General features: G+C 39.9%; 1 protein-coding gene across 2 annotated transcripts in view; it reads left to right on the top strand.

The window, feature by feature from the left end:
• The window catches only part of TMEFF1 (transmembrane protein with EGF like and two follistatin like domains 1), a 112,616-nt gene that overhangs the window by 61,473 nt on the left and 28,234 nt on the right, over positions 1-22,909 (top strand). For both annotated transcript variants that reach the window (XM_086895629.1, XM_086895635.1), the window contains exons 2-4: positions 5,112-5,221; positions 9,236-9,365; positions 15,021-15,047. In XM_086895629.1, coding sequence (XP_086751755.1) covers positions 5,112-5,221; positions 9,236-9,365; positions 15,021-15,047 — 267 coding nt within the window. The remainder of the gene's footprint in view (positions 1-5,111; positions 5,222-9,235; positions 9,366-15,020; positions 15,048-22,909) is intronic.

The raw sequence follows: 22,909 nt of genomic DNA, 5'->3' as shown, positions 1-22,909 counted from the left end.
TGAAACAGCTCTGTGAGCATTTGCATGACTTCCTGCAGGAATGGCTGCTCTGGATGTACTTTGAAAAGCTGTGGGATGGAACTGAGCTTGTAGATGAAGAAATCTAAATGTAAATGTTTATGTATAGATGTGTGCATGTGAGCTAAGTGTCTGAACCAATGTCAGAGTCACTGTAGGTGATGGGAATCTGAAGTGACTGAAGCCACTGCCAGATGGGATGCTCGTATGTCTGCAAGGGATCGGTAGGATTTACAGGAAAATTGTGTCGTTTTGTTCTGAGCTGGCAGCAGGAGGTGAGCAGAGGTATTCCAGGGACATCCAAAATACTTGCCTGGATAATCTTTTTTGCAGTGCCACTCAGACTCACCTGGTTGAAGTGGGAAGGCTGTCCTAGGGAAGCATGGGATCAGGGGTCTAGCTCTGAATATCATCTTTGTTGTGTGGCAAAGGTTATGACTGGCAGGTAAAGGTTTATTCAAGAGCTTGATTTAAGACTCAGGTTATTACTGTACCCACTGTGTGAGCACCTCAGCTTTATATTTCCCTTTATAAGGGAAATGGTTTTTTTTGGTGTTTGTTTTCCCCCATTGAATTCTCCATTAATTTATAAATAATATGGCAAAACCAAACCAAACAAAAACAAAAACAAAAACAAAAACCCAGGGATTTGCCCAAGCCAGTCCAAAATCGTAAGATTGACTCCCAAAACTGAGCCGGTTATAGGTTTTCTGTTCATCAGATTTCGCCTTCTGTGACTCATTCAGTCATAACATCACTATCTCCAGCAGACTTTGTGTGCTCTAACACATCCTTACCAACATAATTTCTCCTGAGCCCTTTTCCAAGCCAATGTTGACTCTATTAAGCTGTAGAGTTACAGACTTTTTACGAACTCTCCCAGGTCTGTCCATGTGTATGTGTCTATGTATGACCTCCATGAGGGGTTGTACACCCTAATTTAAAGCTTGGCTTCACAAAGAACAAACTGTTTGGAGGACAGAAAAGCCTTGCCTTTTCCCTCTAATGCAAATGGTGGCAATTGCTTCCCCTTTTATACCAAACCCATAGGTCAAGAGCAAAAGGCAACAAGGGGTCCCGACACCTCTATTGTTTGGAATCTTACCCACAGAAAGAGAAAAAAGATTGACAGGCAGGCAGAGAGAGGTTTTTGTCTTCAGGAACAGCTGCAATATTCACATACTCACTTTTATGTGGTAAAAGTATTTTTAGGTTCTCCTATATCCATTCATCATTACTGTGTACTATTGCTAACCCCAGGAGAAACATGAGTTTTGAAAAAGCAAAGCAAGCAGATTTTCCCATCTTAAGTTTTACTTTATTCTTGAGGTATCCAGATGGAAGAAATATTTTTGATGGACTTAAAGCTACAAATTTGGTTTCATCTTCAGGTTCAGCATTTTGACACATGTAATTTACCTTATAACAAGATCCTTATTTTGAGGCCACAAGCAAAAAGCCAATCTTCAACTGCTTGTATCAAGCTGTACTTCACATTCTCTAAAAGGAGTCAAAATGGAGAAGGCTTTCCTCATTTTTAGCAATGTAACAAATTTTCACAAAGTGAATTCTTCTCAACAGAGAAAAAAAGGCAAACCCAAAAGACCTTGCTGTGGGTCTTTGCAAGCTGCTCTGTGCCAGTCAGGCCTCACGCAACCAGGAAGTGTATTGGCTGAACAGATACTAGCAAATCATTTTTAATACCTCATTTAAGGCCTTTGGAGATTAATTTTATCATAAATTTGGAAGCCTGATTTAATTGCGCTAATTATATTTTCTCTTGGGAATTGATGGATTACTACCTAGCATATTTTCAGTGTGTGTAATGAATCACACTGAGGCTTTCTCTTATTTATACCTACTGAAAGTCAAGGAAATGAGTTACAACAGGCATTAAGAAACATGCAAGAAATTTCCCTAAACCGTTTGCTACATATTCTTGCTCCTCTCATGGATCTATTCTTACGGTGATGATTCTGCTCTTCTGGAAATAATTGCAGAAACCCCGTTTTAATTCTTTGTCTCTGGGGAATTCACTGAAAAGAGAGCACATTTCAGACATGCAAGACATCTTCAGTTCCTCCTCACATCAGTCTATTAGCATCCATCCACCCATCCGCATGTATTCATTTTTGAACGGAATGCTGTAGGTGCAGAAGTAATTATAGCCACCACACTTCCCGGTACTTGTGATTCCATCAGATGTAATCATGCACATGTCAGAGGCCTGATTTTGCTGCTGCTACAATTTGCCTCTGAATGGAATAAGGGATTAGGTGACATCCTGTCACAGAATAAAGTTCATCTATCAAGTTCAAGTGCCAGTCACCAGGATATCTTGTTTTTTGTGCAACTTTGAGCTAGAAAGGTCATGCAGAGACCAAGAGACAACATGATTTTCCAGTGTTCATCTAATGCCATAAAGCTTATAATCACTATTTATCATTTATGTGGAAAGAAAAACAGTCTATGCCTAAAATGAAGTAGCCATTAAATGCACAGTGTGCTTTCTGCCCTCTCAATTTCTCCTGTGGAATTAAAAAAATGCCAAAAAGTATTTTTTTTTTCTTGGGGTGAGGGAGGTTCACAAGGGCTAATTCTGCACCCCCATCTTCATATCCTTTCTTATAGTTTTGTTCTGAAATCTTCCCCTTTCTCTCTGGCTTTTGCAGGCAGAACAATAGCTAAGCTATGAACAATATATCTTGAGTTCAGCCTCGATGCTGAACTGCTATCTGGCCTCTCTTTCTGAGCCCAGCACATCCTTCCCCTCTGCAAATAAGTGGGGTTCCTTGCCCACCACTGTGGTGAAGGTGCTCCTTTCTGGATGTCTGTGTGCCCTCTCCACACTGGGGGAGCACCAATACTGAGGAAAGGCCTGCACTGCACTGCTTACACATTGTGTAGACTGCCAGAAATCCAAGCAGGAGTTGCAGCTGCCAAGGGGTTTCTTCTGCCAGTGGGGAGCACAGGGTAGGATGTTGCAAAGCAGAGTCCAGCATGCTCAGCTGAGAGTTGAGCAGGGGGGACCAACATCTCATTATTTTCCTGACCTGAATAGCATGGTATTTTGAAAGCAGTACATGCTCTAATTTGACTGTATGGTTATTCCTTTTTAGAATTGCATTTTCTCAAATGTGGTATCACCTAAAGGTGGACCCTTCTTTCAGATATGACAATCATTTCCCCTTAATTAATTCTGATAGTTTGTTCATCTTTGTGGAACAGATCTTTGTGAAGAGAAAGAAAGGCACATTTCCTTCAGGAGCGAGTTATGAGCACATTAAATTGAAAAGCTGCAATGTTCTGTCACATTAGCTTGGTCCCTACAACGCAGCAGTCACGCTTGATAAGTGGCGACATTAAGAATAATATTAGAGAGCACAGCACAGGGTTGTGATGGCAACCAGAATACCTATCTGCCCATTGTTACAGACCTTGCCCTCCTCTTTTATGCCTTTGGGAGTGAGGGACATATAGAGGGAAAATGAATCAATATATTTCTCAATTTTTTCTTGTGGTTGACAAAAAAATATGTGGATTATAACTGGACTTTCCATTGAGCTGTAATCCTGTAACTTCAGTGCCATGGAAAAAATACGTAATTATGCTATGTTAAATATAGCATATGAGGCAAAAGTGGTAAAATTTATTGCAGTAATTATTGTTTATTTGTTTATTTATTTATATGAACAATATGTGTGGGCGTATAATGTTACATAAACACATAGGAGCAGTTTTCCAGGGTGCCTATCACTGTCATACCAAAGTGCTGATACTGCTGTGAGGAGGAGGCTGATTGCCTATTTAAGACTTTTAAGTGGCAGCGAGGATTATTTTCTTCTGGTTTTGACCTACCTTTCCCCATTTCTGAATGGCTGGTGTTCAGTTCTTTCTTTAAGCCAGTTATCTGGATAGGACTTGCTTATTAAAAGTCACAGACATTATTTTAAATCACACCACTGTCAGCGAATCTCTTTAGTGGATCATACTTGCTATAGAGTCCTGAAGGTTTCTGGCTTCAACCGTAGCACAGACATCTTTGGATGATATCCTCTGATTTCACTGCACACTTAACAGTGTCAGGGGGTTTTTCCAGAACCCTTGGTGCTATTTTCACCTTTTCATTGGAATCAATAGTACCAGCACTGTTCCCACACAGCCTGATGAGGTCACATTTAGGTGGACACCGACCACTTCCATTAGCCCACTCCTGCTTTCTTTTGCTCTCTTTCCTATATATAATTCAAATCAAATACTTATCTCAAAAGAATGTATTTATTCTCTTTTTAAACTAGCCTTGGACTGTGATGTCCAAAAAGAGCTTGAAGCTAGTTAGGTGACCTTTGTGCTGGAGCTAGTGGTTATGCATTTAATGTGTTTCCTTGGTTTCCCTCTTGCCAGCTGTGCCCGTGCTGCAAACTTACGGTGACAGGAGCTGCCACTTGTGCTCCATATTTTTATGCAGGAGCTAAGACACAGATCTCTGGTTCATTACTCTGGCTCCTACAGTGCAAGCAAATTATAATAGTTTAAACACAGTTGGGTTTATTTTTAAGTCTGGAGGATAACAGTGGCCATGGCAGAGACTGGAAAACCAGGCAGGGAAATTCTGATGGTTCAGCTTTTCTACTTCCTCAGGACCTTTGTGGAGAGTAAACCAGAAAGAGGTAGCAGGTGAGAAACATGGGCTATAACCTGAGTAAAGGTCCTGACTCCTACTAGAAACAACTTCTGTGGAGAAGGGTTTTATACTGTGGCATCCCCATCAGGGGAAACATGGAAGAGAATTTGGGTAGTATAAACACATGCTTTCTCTGTGTCTGCTTATCTGGTGAACCAGCATTTACCCACAACCACTCTCCTAAGCAGGCAAAGCTGCCTCTGGGGAGCAGGACCTGCCCCTGGAGAGGAGCCCAGAGGCAGGGCTGAGCCCATGCCAGGCAGCCTGGGGAGCAGCTCTGGCATTTTTCCTTTAATTTCTATATGGGAGTAAGGCAGCAGAGGTGTTCAGAGGGTTTAAGGATAAGGCAATCCTCAAAATAACTCATCTTACAATCTCTTTTCTGTCTCTATTTTCTATTTTTCTGCAGAGTTAAATGTAAGGGAATCTGATGTAAGAGTGTGTGATGAATCGTCATGTAAATATGGAGGAGTGTGCAAGGAGGAGGGCGACGGCTTGAAATGTGCGTGTCAGTTCCAGGTAAGGGCTGCTCACCTTTTCGTTTGCCATTTCTGACAGATCTTTCAGGTGAAGGGAAGTATTTGTAGAGTCACTGCTTTAAAAATTCAGCTCAGCAACAGGCCTATGGGCTCTAACCATAAATTCCTTTTTCAGTGGCACTGATTGGATCAGATAAAAGCAGGGTCACCAGTGATCATAAAGGTTATGAATTAGAACAATGAATTAGTCCTGCTCAGGAAAAAAAAATAAATATAAAAACATCTTCTGAAGTTTTAAAAATAAGTAAATAGCAGGTTCAATTTTTTTTGCTGGTTTTTGAGCCTTTAGTTTGCAGTTTTTATAACCATCATGGCAATTCTTCTTCCCTCCTGCCACTAACATTTTTAGAGAAAAAACAATACAGCAGTTTTTCCTTTTCACAGTTTATTACCAGGACAAATGTATGAAACATCATGTACAAGACTCACGGTAAAACCGGAAGAACTGGCCGTGTTATCAGCAAACCCTGGAGTGGGCTGTCTTTCAGTGTTTTAAAAATAATTGTGTGTTCTGTTTTCAATAAATAATAAATCAAGTGGAACCAGAATAGCAGTGGTGCGTATATGATCTTACACTGGTTTTGGATTCCAAAGTTTCAGAGCTGGCTTTTGATAGGGTTTTGAGTTCACCTGTGCTGGGGACATTGTTCTAACTGCCTTTTAAAAGGAGAAAAAATTCTTATAAGAAGAGGCTTTTTCATATGTCTCAGTCTGTCTGTAACACTTATTTATGTAAAATCAAAGCTCTGTAATGATTTAAAAAGAAAAAAAAAAAAAGAAATAAAATAAATTCAACCCTAGGATATCCAAAGGATTAATTTCTTTTCTGTAGGTGGTAAATTTGGTGACTTCCTAATAACCAAGTCTTGAAGACATAAAAAAAAAGAACTAGTTCACATGATAAACTGTTCCTTTGTTTTGAACAATGCATTTTTTGAAAAAAGTATTGTTTTTAAACTACTTGCATGTTTACTTCTCGAAAAATTTATTCTAGACTGTTAGGAAAGAAGTCTTTGGCTGAGGAGATGACAGTGTGTTTTTCAGACATAGCAGGCTGAAAATCTTCCTGTAACTCTCAAACTTAATTGAGCTTACTCAATTCGCTAAAACTAACAGCACCAACATTTCCAGGCAACAAACACCTAGCCCAAACTATTAGGTTCCTCACATGCAAGACTATCTGAGAGCTAGCTAATTTTTTTCTGATATTGCAAGGTTTTGAAAGGAAAACAGACAGATTTGTGTATAGTGGTTCAGCTGAAGAGGCACTGAAAGGAAGATACGGGAATATCAGCCTGATATTCTTCCAGAAGTGTGTTTCCTATTCATCACAGAGCTGGATAACTGTGACACTGGTCCCATCCAGGAAGCCATTTCTTATGTTGTTGAGACTGCAATTTTTAGAAATTTGTACCCTAACAAGAGAGTTGCAAAATCAAATTGATCTGGGATCCAGGTTATGATCAGGTGAGATGCTCCTGCTGGAGAGGAAATCACAGAAGCCATGAATATGCTGAGTTGAAAGGGACCCACAAGGGTCATCGAGTCCAGTTCCTGACCCTGCACATGACACCCCAAGAGTCACACCATGTGCCTGAGAGCAGTGTCCAAACACTTCTTGAACTCTATTGGTGCTGTGACCACTTCCCTGGGGAGCCTGTTCCAGTGCCCAAACATCCTCTGGGTCAAAAAGCTTTTCCTGATATCCAGTCAAAACCTCCCCTGACACAACTTCAGGCCATTTCCTCGAATCCTGTCACTGGTCCTGCCATAGAGAAGAGATCAGTGCCTGCCCCTCCTCTTCCCCTCATGAGGAAGTTGTGACTGCAGTGAGGTCTGCATGACAGAGGGGCACAACTAACCACAGCCACCCTTGAACTGAGGCCAAGACCAGCACAAACTTTCTTCAGATTAGGGAAAACGAATGACAAATTTCAGTGTTGCTTGAAACAGCTGTAATGTCATGGCAGAAAGAGCTCTGCAGGCTGAAAGATCTTTTGCTGTATTTTGGATGAGTTTTACAAAACCTGATTGAAAAGCTGATCAACACCTAGTGAGTGTGTGTGGGAGGTAAGATGGGGTAAAGTGGGGTGAGGAGAAGGAGAGACATGATGGGGCTCTTTTCCAATCTCAGTAAGAAAGGCTTGAAAACAATCAGTTTAATAAGATAACTGCTTTAATAGGACAGAATAGGAAAAGGAGCAAAGTGAGGAAATCTTTCAATCCATTCAGAAGTTGGAAACTCTGAAATATCACAGCACTGGATGGAGCTCAGATGGATTTTCCCACGGCACACTGTGCTGAGCAGATCCTGTGCACGAAGAGATGCTCTCCCTTTTGGCCATTTGAAGTATTAGAGGAGTTCCTCACAAGAAAACAGCTTTACTCCTAAAGGGCTCTCACAGAGAACTTTGGGCTGTACTGTACCAAATCACTAAAGGCTTACCAAACTGCAAAAAAGGAATCCCTTTACTTTTCATTTTCTATCCTCAGGACAGAACCTGCAAATTCAAAACATCATGCAGAGACTTAAGGAGAATTGAGAATTATCTATTGAATAGAGAATTATCTATCAGAAAGTATTGTCACCCTTGGAAGTTGCCTGTTAATTACTCTCTAGAAATGACTGTTCAGCATGGCATGTGACAGGACTAGTGGCTGTGGTTGAGTGTCTGAGAGCTACTCACTATGGGAAAGTATTACAAAACTGTTAGAAATAAGTTTCAGAGCTGGCAGCATGATTTATTTCTGTCCATACCTGCTTAGTTCATTCTCAGCTGGTAATCTATGGCAGGATGACAAAGGATTGGAGGGTAATACCCTTCAAAATTATGTTTTAAGATTTCAGTATTTTGACCTTTATGTATGTCAAACCACAAAGAAACTGTTGTGGGAGAGGCTCTCATTTGGAATTTGGAGAAGAAACTCTTGTATTTTTAAGTCATTTTAACTTAACTAATGTTATTTCTGCATGTACTCTCACGAGTTGAACTACACCAGTTTAATCATAAACTTCGTGTGGTTAAGGAATTTGGTAGCTACTCTGTATTTCATCATTGCTTCTAGGTTTTCATTTTTGGTTGGGTTCTTTTTACATTGGGGTGTTGAAGATGCAAAAGGTGTCTGTCATTACAGTTACCTCTGCACCCCCAAACAGAGCAATACCTTCTTTTTCAAGCTGTGAGGCAGGGTCTAGATCCCCAGCACAGCAGGAAGCCGTGCAGCACTCTCGGATGCTAGGCAGATTGGTGGTCCCAGCAGCCTAATGCACATTTTGTGTACAAGGGGGTTTATAATCCATTTCTGTTAGAGTATAAGAAGACAGCAAAATGTAGGTAGCTTCTGCAAAAGCTACTCTGAATGATAAGTTTTCCTTTCTTCCTTTCTTTCTTTTTATTTGTATCAAATTCTACTAAACTGAAGATTTAAATTTCTCAGTGTAGTAATAGAAAAGCATTCTTATAATTATTGAGCAAGTAAAAGACTCATGATGCTCTTGAATTTAATGAGAATGGTGATTGTTTTCCACCTCCTTTATAAGACTGTTCTGACCAAGGAGGTCAGCAAATCTCCCCTTAAGCATTGTTCTCCTTAAATTCTCCTTTGCTCAGTTTCATTCCCCTGTGCCTAGTCATACTTTCTTGTATTATCTTGAAGAAGTTCTCTCCTTCCTCAGTGTTTACCCTTCAAATGCTTCTAGATGCCTGACATATTCCTTCTAGCCAGTAAAAAGTCCCACCATAGTTATTTTGTGCTTTTAATCTTTCCTACTGAATTCCTATGTTAGTCCATGTGGAGTTAGACTATTATTTCAGTGATCCAAGAGGAATACATATAGTGATACTGAAAAACTAATATGTTTCAAATCACTCTTTAGCAAAAAGCGCTATAAGATGCTGTAAATAACACAACTATCTTCCTGTATATTAATATGCAGTTGAGATTAATCACTTGATTTCTGTATGACTAGGTTATTTTATAATTTATTTTCCAGTGTCACACAAACTATATTCCAGTTTGTGGATCAAATGGAGACACTTACCAAAATGAATGCTTCCTCAGGAGAGCTGCTTGCAAGCACCAGAAAGAGATAACAATGGTATCAAGAGGACCTTGTTATTCTGGTATGTAAAACATTACTTTGTGTCACTAATGAATGATGTGTTATGGTTAGCTCTTTAGTTTTGCCCTTAATTCCAGCAATTAAAATTTTCGTGGTTTTCATAGAATGATATAGTGTGGAAAGCCCAAGTCCTCTTTAGGAAAGGAACTTTGGCTAGACAAGAAGTCTGATATATCTTCTGATATGCTAACAGACTAATAAATAAACATTACAAGTTGAAATATTTTATCCGAGAAAATAGATTTGAATGCTTCTGTGATGCTTATAAAGAAGCCTTGATATCCATTGAAAGGCTTTCAACAAATTTGGAGTAGGCTCCAAATTAACCATTTCTTTAGGACTTTTATTTCTTGGATATACAGAACTAGCATGGCATCCAGCAAGTGACACTGATCATCCTGACTGTGCTCTACCTATTATTCAAGGCATCATCTTTGACCTTAGGTCCTTACATTGAAAACATGCATAACTTACAAAATCATTTTACCTCACATTTCTAGTGAACTTGCCTTTTTTGTCTTTTCACACATTTAAAGCATAGATTTTCCACTTTTTAAATACATGGGACAAGTTTTCACTGTCTTGAATATTACAACATGCTCTTAGACAAAGAGCTTTAACCACTTCAGAGGTGTTCTGAACTTCTGGGTAGATTCAAAGCTTGTGAGACCAGACACATGGCTGGCTTTCTCAGAAAGAAATTAAATGACTCAGTAGTGTAAACAACTGCAATCTTTGGTGCATAAATAACACACACAAATTATTAAGCTGTGGGACATCCCTCATCTTTGGATATAGAATGGCTGCTTGGATTAATCTAAACAAGGTTACATCTATATGGTGGCCAAAAGCATGACCATGGGTGAGATGCACACTCCTTACCAACTTTATGTTGGTTAATTGCAATGAAAATTTAGAGTTATCAAGCTGCAGAATCTTATCTGGAAATTAGGATAAATGCACATGCAGGGTACCTAGTCCAAGTCCTCACTGCTGCTGGTCACAGTTACCTCACTTAAACATAGCATATTTCACACCAGTGGGTCTAAAGGCCTTTGACTACAGAACAGACCTATCCTGAGGTCTGGGTCATGTTTACTAGGGTCCAAAACAATGTGTGTTGTTGGTCCTGATACTGAAGGAAGCCCATGTTTTGTGCCCAGCTCAGAAGTATAATTCCAGCATCTCTCAGGCTGAATCCACTGTCTTTCCCAATCTCCCACCTGTAAATTATCTCCAGATGCTGCAGAAATAAGGAAAAAATGTAATCTAGTTTTAGAGGACTCATATTACTATAACAACACCTAAGAAATATGAAGGTTTGAACTGAGGATGTATAAGTAAATAATATTTTTTAATTTCATGCCCAAATCATTTTAAGAAATGGACACACAACATGAAAGTTTCTTTCTATCACTGAAACAAAATTCTAGAATAATGTTTTAGGAACAACAAAAAGTGTTTGTTTATATATGCATTCTATTCTACTAAGAGAAAAATTTCAAAATGAAAAATCGATTCTTCTCAGCCTCAGGTTGCTGGCAGCTAATTACTACATTATTCAGCCAGTACGGGGATTTTTTTCCAACCTTCCTCTCCTTTTCTTTAAATTCTGCATAAAACCCAGGAAACACAGCATAATTTTTAGCACTTAGTGTAACAGATCAAGAAATGTGCTGAAACACAGTGCTCCAGAAACTACTGAAAACGCACTTGTGAAACAGGGGTTCTGATTCTGGCTGCATACTGCACTTACACCGTTGCAACTTGAAGTGTCTCAGCAGAGCTCCCCTGGAATGGTACCTGCTGCTCCCTGAGTGCCTGATGTGCTTTGGGTGGTGTGAAAATATTGGATAATAAAAGCCATCATCAGGAACCTGTCCATGCCCTGCCAAGATGGTGACATATTTGTGCTCTTGATCTGTTACACATGTAATGGCAAATCAGATACTCAAATGAAAAGATATTTTGTAGACCATTAATTTTCACTGGTTGTCTTTGAATTTGCTATTAAAATATTTTGTTCTAGGGCATCTTTGGGATGCAAGTACAGAGTCACTGGTTTCCTATCAGAGTTTTGTTTTTTTCAAAGCAAAGCTTCATCTGGTGGGGCACACCCAAGACAACAGGATGAAATTCCTCCTTAGTGTTGGAACAACTGTTTAATATTTAAAGTATATCAGACTTCTGAATCTCATACAAGAATAAAATATTCCCCGTTTGCTTGGGATTGATACCTTCTGTAGCTGTGGCACTAGAAAAGGCTACACTGAGTGATTTAGTCACTAAATCATTATTCTGTTTCTCGGCAGGTAATATTTTGATTAGAATTTTACAGACATAGGTGATTTGCAGAATATTTATTTCCTTTGTCGGAAGGCTGTCAGAGTTTCGAGATTCTAAAATAAACAATGTTTAAAAAAGAGCCAATTATAGGTGCTTTAGAAATAAAAAAAATGCAGGTTTTGATGTTAAAAATGGTTGCTTAGAGAAATGAAAGAGAATGTATGGCTGAAATTTTGGGTCTGCATATACAGGTTTTAATATTGATCTTGACTGCTGCCAGATTTATATTATATGCACATGAAAATGTAACCACACAATGATGTAGTACTTGATTATACTTGCAGTTTCTCAATGTACTGCATATGGATGTGTATTTGGAAGCCACAGTCCATTGCTTTCTGTTGGGATTTCTAAGTAAAAGAAAAAAGAAAAAAAAAGAAAAAGAAAAAATGAGAGTAAAGCTATTTGCAGAACTAGAAATAAGCACTGGAATTATTCTCTTAGGAGTGGCTTATGGAAGGGTCTGCTTGCTTAAAATTTGTCAGTGGACTGTTCTAAAAGGGGAAGAGATGGCTTCAATCTTTGTGCTACTTGGAGTTAAAAGCCATCCCTCCTGAATGAGAGAGGCTGCAAGTGTTTTTGGTTTTGGGGAATTTTTTCTGCCTCTGCACCAAAGCAGACCCACAGTACAGAAATGGCTCCTGTTCAGAAAGAACAAGAAAGGATTCTGACTGTAGCTGAGTGCTTACAGCTTTCAGATGCTGTGTCTGATCCAAGTCCTTCTTTGTGTATTTTATCCAGAAACTCCTTATGGATAAAAGCAGCTCACAGCAGAAGCCTGTATATTTGTGTATTAGCATATTTTTATAGAATCATGGAATGGTTTCATTTGGAAGAGACTTTAAAGATAATCCAGTTCCTTCCTCATAGCCCTGGGTAGAGATTTCTTCCACTGGACCAAGTTGTTCAGAGCTCCATCCAGCCTGGCCTTGAACATCTTGAAGGAAAAGGCACCTATTTGGAAAAGGGTGGCTTAAATAAAGATAGACGTCATTCACTCCTCCTCTAATTACTGACCAGTGGCTGGGGGAATGCCGTTTGTGCCCAGCATCTTCACTTCTTTGAGCATCTTTCGTGACAGATCTTGGTGCATGGAGACAACTTTTGAAAACCCTGAATTCATTAAGGGCCTGAAAAGAGCAGGGCTGCTTGTCCAAGTAAGCTAGAAAAAAAATGCTACTCTTTTAACCAGCAGCTGCCTGGGAAAATCAAGCCAAGGCTCAGGAAAAGAAAAAAAAGCAGGAACACCAGCTTAGTTTAGCATGGTTACCCTGGAGACGAGAGTCCTAGCATAGCTCTCAGAGAAAAGTTGAAAATGATACAGTGTTATAGAGGATGACACTTTTTTTTTTTTTTTTTTTTTTTTAAATCCCTTTTGAGAACTGAAAGTCCAGAGAAGTAGCAATGAATGGATCTATCCTGCTGCTGTGATGTCCTGCCAGGTGGACTTCATGTACACCAAGCCAATGATCTATTGAGAGGGGTGGTGTGAGCATCAGCTCCATGATTTACAGAGTGCTTTCCATGTGTGGTACCTGCCCTGTCCCACATACACAGGATTTAGCCAGAGCCCCTCACACTGGAGCTGAGCAGCATTTCTCACCTCAGGGGAAAGGAAACTTATTATCATTTCCAGCTCTCAGAGACTGAGAGCTGGAAATAAAGTCACAGAGAAAGTCAAGCTTCTTTGAGACACTTTTCCCTTTGTCTTTCATATGTATTACATGGTGAACTTGCTCGTATTTGTATGTCAGCTTCCTCTCTCCCAAAACAGCTTATGACACAATTTGACCACCACAAATAATCCTATATATTAACCCATATAAGTAAATTATGCTACTTCAAACTTCTCAATGAAGTGATTCTGCATCATAAGGCATATTTCTCAGTGACTCAACAATGTCATTTTTTATGGGATTGCCTTCTTCATCAGTAAAGTGGGTCACTATGGATGGAAAAAGGAACCTTCTGGTTTTTGCATTAATTTCTGTAAGGTTGTGAGCTCAGTCTGTTAGGCACCAAATAGCAGTATAGGGGGAAAGAGAGGAAAATTAAGGCGAAAGAAAAACAAATCTCTATTCCTGATACTCCACGTGACAGAAGATTATTTTTAATGTATGAAGTGACCCAGTAACGTGGAATTTCACACTTTCATCCACGCACTAGAGGGAATTATTCTTAGACATACAGATCCTTAAAGAAAAGCAGGGGAGGGAACTGAACAAACTGAGGGTTTGGTTTTTCCTCTGATGTGAACAACAATCTCATGTGTGGAAGATTCCCACTCCTCTCTCTGTCTGGCCTCCTCCTTCTTTCAGTTTTTAGCAAATAAATTCAGCTGCCTTCTCCATCACCAAAGCAGGCATGAAAGGAGAGGTGTGGGATGAGCAGAATGCGTGCTGTGCTCCTCTCCTCAGCTTCTAGAGAAGCTAATCTAATGGGAATGGGAAACAATTCACTGACAGTAGTTGCCATTCCAGTCTCTCCTCTTCTCCTCCTTTGAGCAAGAAAGACAGAAGTTCTGTGACTCAGCTCATGTGTTTAAGGGCTTGTCTTTAGCACTGTGCTAGCTGAAGCCTGTGCAGAGTGCTGCCCAGCAGGATGTGCATGCAAATCCCTAAACAGATCCCTAATGATCTGAAGCAGAGTTACTTGGCCGGGGGTAAGAAGAAGCTCAAGTCCTGCTGACACTTGAACTGCTAAGGCAAATGGGATCCAGTTGAAAGCTGTCACTCACCAGATGCTAATCCAGTCAGTCAAATGTCAGTAAAATAACAATGCCATTAGAGCATCTTTATACAAAATGATTGACTCAACTGACAGAAGCTATTTTGCCATTAGATGACTTAAATCAACTTTACTTGGAGGATTGGTTGTCTCCTGGAGGTACTTTTGCAGTCAGGTGACTTATGTATTGAAGTACTCCTTGAAGTACCACTCCCAAGGCTAGAGGGTAAACAGAAATAAACATTCCAAAATCGGACTTTGTTCTCTTCTTGTCTTTTGGATTTAACAAATTTTAGTCTCAAACATTTGAAAAAAGGCTAAGAAAGATATTTGGTTTCAATATTGAATAATGCTGTTCCTTGAGTAACATCTTGACAGGGAAGAGAGAGACTAGGGCGCAGTGAGTATGGACAAACCATATTAAAGGACCTTATGTGGGATGTTTGTTTTTACAGCTGGCTCATGAAATGTAACATCTGTGTAATGTTTTACAGTGACAAGTTGCTGAACAAACAGCTGCTCTTGGAGCAATATTTTCATTTGGTTTCTTTCTTTTTTTTCTCCCCCTCTGCTTCTTTTTCAGATAATGGCTCTGGGTCAGGGGAAGGAGGTGAGTACCAAACTCCACTTATCTTTTGTTTTGGTCTTTCTTTTAAACTAATGTGTGCCAGTTTTGTACATATACATATACACGTGGCTACTCTATAGCACATGAACTGAGGTAAAATTATGGCACTTAAAATAAGCTTTAAGGTTGCAGTGTTATTGGCCCATCTCAGAACAGTACTGGTAGAGGAACAGGTTGTAGTGTACATTTCAGCAATATTGTTCTTTCAGATTTGACCTATATAATTTTTCATTAGTTACCAGAAATGTAGTGCAATATTTAGATCCCTATTTCACCTGTATTTCTCTCCAGTAAACGACCATTCACAATAAATTTCTTGCCATTTTTTCCCCCTGCATTTATTTCCTTAATGTCTAAAACATTTAGCTGTTACCTTACACTTGGTCAAGCTTGTTGCCTAAGATAAAGAACAATTGCATTATGATATCAATTTATATAAAGTATTTTACTAAAGTATTTTTTGGTCAAAGCTGTGTATTCAAAGAGGGGATGTAGCACAGCTGGTGGTAGTAGAAGTGTTCCCATCTTTCGACACATCTTAATCCTCTTCCAAGGATTAAATAAAAAAAAAAAAAAAAAATCTTAATTCTATCCTTGATACTACTAACAAGAATACATATAGAATGAAAAATATGAGACACAGATATATACAAAAACTGTTTTGCTTTTAGGCTTTGGCAGTATTAAGAAGGTGTTGCATTTCATACTGACGGGACTGAGTTTTAAAGTACCATAAATCTTGTATAACTACATGAAAATGTATTTTTGTGGAAAACCATCTATGGCATCACTAAATGTAAATCAATTTGGCTAAATGTAACAGTTAATTTTTCAAAAACCAGGAGCTAGCTCACTCTTTCTTCCTGTAGGGGGGTGAAGGGGGATGTTTCGCTCCCCCTTAATAAGCTGCCATCAGTAAATTCCTGGGCTGCTGCTAGCACAGGGCCATTCTCACCTTTGTTTCCTTTGAGGCAGTGTCTGAAGGAACAATTTTCTGCTCAAACACTTCCTCTTCTTACCTCCACAGGTGACTTTTCTGATGCTTTACACTTCCCCCAGCTCTGTTTGCTTCTTCTTCCCCCTTTCTTAGCCAGCCTGTTATACCACTATGACTGTCCCTGCAAGCCAGGTTTTCTGGCCTTGATAATGTTATGCAGTAGGAGACAGATAACAGTAATTTAGTCCATGTTTCACTTTTATTTTTAGAACAGTTTTAGAAAAGTTTGAATGCCGTTGAGATTAGTTGGGTTTGAGGTTTATTTTCAGTATTTTCTAACTGCATACAAGAATTCCGGTTAAAGTCCCTTGTAAATGTTACTGTGTTGATCTGGAAGGGACTGGCAGCTGACTGATAGATGTCAGGATTCTCTGGGTAACTTTAAGAGCAGTTTGGAAAAATGTAGGCCAGAACATGCTGTTTTTTTGGCTGCTCACTGAAGAGGTGAAAGGTCCATGTTCAAATATACCCATTCCTTGATTTGGAGCAGGAGGCTGAACCCAAATCCTGTGGGGGCAACAGAGACCCACTTTGTCATTGCTGTTCTTTTTGTTCTTACTTGAAACGTTTATTGAGCCTAGGACAAAGAGTGGGAGGAAGAATTTGTGCTATGGAAATGCTTTGTTAGCTGGGGCTCAGCATGCCACTGCATTTGAATTATTTATGCAAAATAGAATGCCATCGGTTTAAGAGGTTTGATGGTCCCTCAGTACCTTGCAGAAGTAGTTGGTGCATTGTCTTGGGAGGTGGAATATGTAGGTTCAGTTCACTTCAGGCAGAAAGAATTGAATCTGGCTCCTTTGGCCGCAGGTGAGTTTCTGCACTGCCTGGGTAAGAAGGAACAATGTGCCCACTCTGTCCTCCAGCAGTTTTGTGACATTAGGCCTTCATTTACTGAGGTTTCTTCTGAGTGCCTTTGGGCCAAGTGAAATGTTCCTTCTTCTGTTCTGTGTGAAAACAGTTGGGTTTAGTTCTTAATTTTAGGTTAAGGAAATGGAAAATTAAATGACAAGGCATTGAAAATCCTGCTCAACTTTTCTTACATCTAGGCCATTTGTGACACATGGAATTGTTCCTGTCCCTTCCTTGCAGGTGCACCTTCCTTGCTAAACTGGGCAGTGGGTAATACTTTTGTGGGACAGTTGGTTAGTCTTCAGCATGTTGAGCCATTTTCTGTGTCTGAAAGCAATCCTTCAAAAAAGTGGAATCCACTGCTGCTTTGGTTATTGAACTCTGGTCTGGCTAAAAATTCAAGGATATTTTTGTAATTGGAATTTGTTGGTTTTTTTTTTCATAATTCAAGTAGCTGTAAAAGTGTTACATGAAAACATTAAAACCTGAAAAGTCTTACTACAAGTTAAGGGAATTCAGAAGCAAAACCAGACTTCTAGAAGAGTGTTGGACCTATTGAGGATGGAGATGCATTGTTTGGAATCCAAAGAAGAAGAAATGATAGGAACCCAGGCAGAGGGTTTAACCTCGTACTCTTGGATAAGGAAATGGGAACTTAATTCCCTGGGAAATCTCTGTGCCCTGTGGGACAGGTACAGCTGCTACTCAGAAGCACGAGGAAGTTCAGTGGAAGTGGAAAAATGCAAGGATAACTGAGAGAGAACCAGTAAGCAAGTAAACATACTAGCTTAGAGACTTGTGTTTTCTTCCTAGGGTCTGCATTTCCTGATGTTAATCACAGAATCAGTGTTTGTTGTGCTTCTCAAACATGCAATTAGCGTGGTTGTGTATGCACCAGTGATGCTTGCACACATGGAATGGATGAGGACAGCTGCTTGTGTGCATTCAGGAGGCATTGCAAGTGCTGTGCAGATGCTCTGTTTGCTGGTGGATTTTTAACTCTGAAAGAAAGTACTGGGAAAGCATCTGAGTCGTGCTCTTCAGTTGCCATAGCTCTGCCTGAGACAGACTCCACTGCTGAAATTAGCTGCTGGCCTCATGTTTAGCTAAGATTTGTGCTACTGATTCACACTTTTCTTTTTCATTTTCTGCATTTCATTGCAGAATAATCTCATTAATGATTCTGAAAATTGACTTCATGCAGATTCTACCTCCTACTCCCAAACTGTATGATGTTAATGCATTCGTTTCTACATTAAAAAAAAAAAAAAGTAGCTTTAGAAACAAGAAAAAGTCCACAAAAGTCCTCTTCCTCAAAGATCATTTCAGACAATATCTTTCCTTAGTAATTATCATGTGCTACAAGAAAAAAATGCCTAAAGACCATGGAAGTGCTGGTTGACGTTCTCCACAAATCATCTTTACTGTTTCAAAGATACTAGATTTTAGGAAAAGAATTAAGTGTGGGAGAATTTTTTCAGTATGCCTGAATGAGGTGAAGCCATATAATTTTTAAGGATGACACAATTGTCTAGTTGCCCTCTGACATTCTGAATGAGCTATTTCCATTTTCTATGCTCTGTTAGCATTGAGCTGTAATAAAATGACCCATTTTTCTAATTTCAGAAGTCTGAAACTTCAATTAGTGTAATAAAAATTGTAGTTATGAAACCAAGCAGTTGGTCACTTGTGGCAATGGGTATCCTGAACCACTTCTAGGAGGAGGATATGATTGTCAATTCAGAAATGAGAGAAATTTCAAAAATCTCAATACTCTGCCCTTATGTTTCACCCCTCGAAGGCAATGTCAGAGAGCAGAGACTCAGACTTTTAAAGAGTTGCCTAGCTGGGGTCATGGCTAGGTCATGGGGTCATGAGGATGGTGGGATCCTTTAAATTTGCATCTAAGATTGGGCTTCTTTCTGTATTTTCACATGAATCATTCTATAATTCCCGTGGTCTGAAGAATGCAGTCATAAAATTAGGCCCTTTGTCTAATCAATATTTTGTTAGACTTTGAGGCAGAACTGGAGGAGGAGAAGGTACAGGCTCAGACTTGTGTTCATCTCTGCCAGTTGTAAATTGCAACACCATTTGACCTGCTGGATGTATTTCCACAGCTTGCAGATTGGGGCACAGAAAATTGTTCTGAGGCTGTCACATGCACATAAAAAAGTAGATTGCCAGCTCACAGCTGTGGTGTTGACTTTGTGATAGAGTAAGGCCTTTGCAAGAATGTGTTGAAAACCATCAGCATTTGTTACATACAGCATGAAAGAGCTAACAAATGGTAAAGGCTTTTCAAGCCAGCCTCTCAGAAACAAATCGCCCTCCTAGAAGAGGCAGGTTCTCTGCACTAGTAATCAACCAACAAGGGTGAGATTTCTAAGTGTCCTACTATGTTCATAACATTAATTTTTAATTCATTTTGTTCAGTGTTTGTCTGTGTACCTGAGCAAAATGCCCTTTTGATATTAAAAAAGTTGTAATGGTAGTTAGACAGATGGTACCCAATCATTTCAGGCTTTTAAACTAAGGAAATAACATGCTTGCAATACATATAGCTAAGTTAATTATTATTAAAATAATTTGTTTTGAATTTCTAATCCCTCTGAAATTTAATAGCTGAAGTATCTTGTGATGAACGTCTAGCAGATTGCATTTAGTAATTAATAAATTGATATACAGTATGTGCTTTTTAGCAGGCTGCCATCTGTTCCTTCCCCTCACTGGGGACAACACTTATCCAGTAATTGTCACACAGTCAGGGTGGAATAAACACACACAATTTAGAGCCTCGAATATTTTCTATTTTAATTTGTAATAGTGCCACTGATTTGTTTTAATGTGTTTTAATATGACTTGCAGAAACTTGATGGTGATTAGCACCCTGGATAGGAGGTAGCATCACGTCTTTTAGCTATTCCTATAATGGTGTGTGACTTAGAAAGATTTGAGTGCAGATTCCATCACGTGGCTTGTCACTGCCTATTGCTTTAGCTTCAAATAGCCCTATTTATTGCTGTCAAGATCCTACTCGATGGAGGTAAAATTAACACTGAAATAAAAAAAGCAAGAATTGTTGGTTTTACAGCAAATGTTCATAAAGGCAGAGGCAAAGGCCCTAAATGTTCAGGTGTTCTATTGGTGGAGACTTATTCTAAGCAGGTTTTTCAGGGATGCTGGAGCATGCTTGGAAGGATGCTGGAGCCAGAGGCACATAAAGACCAGCCCCTTTTCCTTCTTGCACGGGATATGTAGCAAAGGAGGACAGATTCGTCTTACATACCCTGCACTGTGCCTGCAGAAAGGCATCCAGTATGTTCATGAGATTGTGGGACACCTCCCTTGGCATCTGGTGACTTTCACGTCCTTTGTTTTCTACCATCATCTAGTCATGCTTATTCCCCCTGCTGCTTACTCTGAAGCTGTTGTGTCTTCCTTTAGAGAAAAAGGATTTGCATTTGAAGCAGGGCACTGTAGTGAATGGGTACTCGAGCTCTCTAACTGGAGGTTTCTGCAGTGTGAAAGTTGATCCAGTCTTGCAATATGCCAGCTTTTCCTGCCATTATCCATGGTGTCATATGCACAGAAGCAAACCAGAAGTTCCAGTTCTCAGGCGTGTGGAATCCCTAACACCTCACAAGGGTGGTAGGGAGCCTTACAGTGCATGTCCTCACCTCCTTAGCTTATAAGAGTACACATTGTGATTGTCATAAACACAGTGTGATTATTGGTTTAGCAATCCAATCACCTTGGCTGGGCTGTGATTAGGGAACCAAAGTCCCCTCCTGCAGGCACCTCAGCCATAAGCAGGCCCAGCACCCTCCTGTCAAGCCTGTAATGCCCATAATTGCAAAATCCAATTCCAAAGGCTGGTGCCTTTTCTGAGGCGTGCTTGAAGCAGCAGTGTGTGGTGCACACTGCACATGGAAAGCCACACATAGATCTCTGATGTACCAAGCCAGGCTCTGCTTCTAAGCCAGCTGTGTGGTTGGATAAGAAAGCAGGACTTTGCACGCTGCCAAATATTGCCTTTGTGCACGATGCAGCAGCACAGTCAAGAGAATTCAAGGCATTACTTGCCAAAACTTTGGGAGAGCTAAGGGTAGTGTTGCACTTGCTTTAAATATATACTTACAGACAAAAAGAGAGGATTTGCAGCTTTGTTTCAAATTATGGGAACAATCTCCTTTTTAACTAAGTGCGTCATTAAAGTTGCCCTAAAAGCTAATGGAATGTAGGATAAGTCACTAAGCTCTGGAGTGAATTGCAGTCCTTAATGTGCAGTTCTGTGGACGGTGGTATTTTGTGAGGAATTTCCAGTGCTAGCTGTACTGAGGGAATCACAGTCAGAAATCTTTCTCAGATTAGTTGATCCCATAAGATACAGTAAAAATCATTATGATCCCAAACCAGTTAGGAAGTGGTTTTCAGAGGGGCTTTCCTAGACATTCTATCAATGAATTCTATCTATACATGGCTACTGAGGAGTTGCAGCTCCTCCCTCTTCCCCACTGGGAACAGTGATAAATACAAATATACAGCATAGCTCCCTTTCCAAGCTATGCCTGAGGGCAGACCAAACTTCACCTTGACACAGATGGATGCTTTTGCTTTAAGCCTGATTGAAAGCCCTCAGCAGAAACCCAGCCACATTACTATTGTAGGAGCACACAAATGAGTTGCTGAGGGAAGCAATTTACTGCTGCCCAATTCCTCTAGAGCTGCTGACCATTGGCAGGCTCCTTCCCTGCAGCTCCTAAGATATAACTGGCCGTCTTCTGCAGAGGAATAATGACTCGAGGAGAAGTGTTAGGGAGCATGGCTCAGAGAGACAACTGGGAGTCACTGATCTTGTCTTTGTGCCTTGTTTCTTTTGAAGGACAGAGCATTAATGAGGCTCTGCCCTGAAACATGTATGGAAGCTGAAAAGAGAGGGAAAATTAACTTTCACTCAACATCAAATTAATATGTCAAGAGCAGAATTAATCAAGATACCAACAAAACCAAGAAGAAGAAATTCTGTAATCATCTATACATCAATATTAGAAGCTTGCATAATAAACAAGAGGAGCCTGAATTGCTCATTTGGGAGCATATTTTGACCTAATTGTTATTACTGAAACCTGCTGGGAAGATCCGATTGATTGGAATATTAAAATTAATGCCTACAACCTATGTAGGAACAATCAAATGTGGGGGAGAAAGGAGAGGGGAGAGGCAATATGTGCAGGGATATATTGCCTATTTGAAGATGTTTACACCAGAGAAACATGCTCTCAAATATTAATGGGTTAACATATTTTAACAGGATACAGGTGTACAGGTCTGCTACCAATTCAGGCTGAAAAACAATATTCATCTACTCTGTATTGGTGGGAAAAGCTGTGTTTTCTTGAAGGACTTGTATTCTAGTCTCCAGCCAGAACAGCCTTCATTTTTACAGTAGCCAGGAGAGGGCATGAGCAGGACCCAGAAGTTATTCTGTACCACTTCAGATCATTGCTGGGGGCAGGGGAAAGGCAGTCTTTTTCTGGAAGGAATGACTCTTTTCTCATCGGGGCAGCTTGGCTGCAGTTGGGTTGGGCTCTGCAGTGAGGATTTTAGTTAATTATGTGATTAAGTGATGTGAATCACTCTCTTCTGTGAACTTTTGTTATTAATATTGTTACTGTTACTGTTCATTTTCTTACCTCATTGCTATCTCCAGTAAATAGTTCTTGCCTTGACCGGTGAGTTTTACCTTTTGTACCTCAAATTTACCTCTCCATCCCACCACATGGGGAAAAGGGGAAGGGAAAGCAGAGCCAGAGAGCAGCACATGATTTGGAGATTTTTGCTGGAGATGCTGAATGGGGGGTACTATTCCTAAACCACAACAGGACATCAGTCTACATTATGTGCATTGTCTAGTACTGTTACTACTAGAATATAATGCTGCTAGCAGTGAAAGATGCTTCTGAGTATTGTAGGTGACCAATATACATGCTGT

The sequence above is a fragment of the Cyanistes caeruleus genome, chromosome 1 (assembly GCF_971803275.1).
Source record: "Cyanistes caeruleus chromosome 1, bCyaCae1.hap1.1, whole genome shotgun sequence".
NCBI classification, from domain to species: domain Eukaryota; kingdom Metazoa; phylum Chordata; class Aves; order Passeriformes; family Paridae; genus Cyanistes; species Cyanistes caeruleus.
Note: the sequence above shows the minus strand (reverse complement) of the source record. Positions and strands in the feature narration are given on the sequence as shown.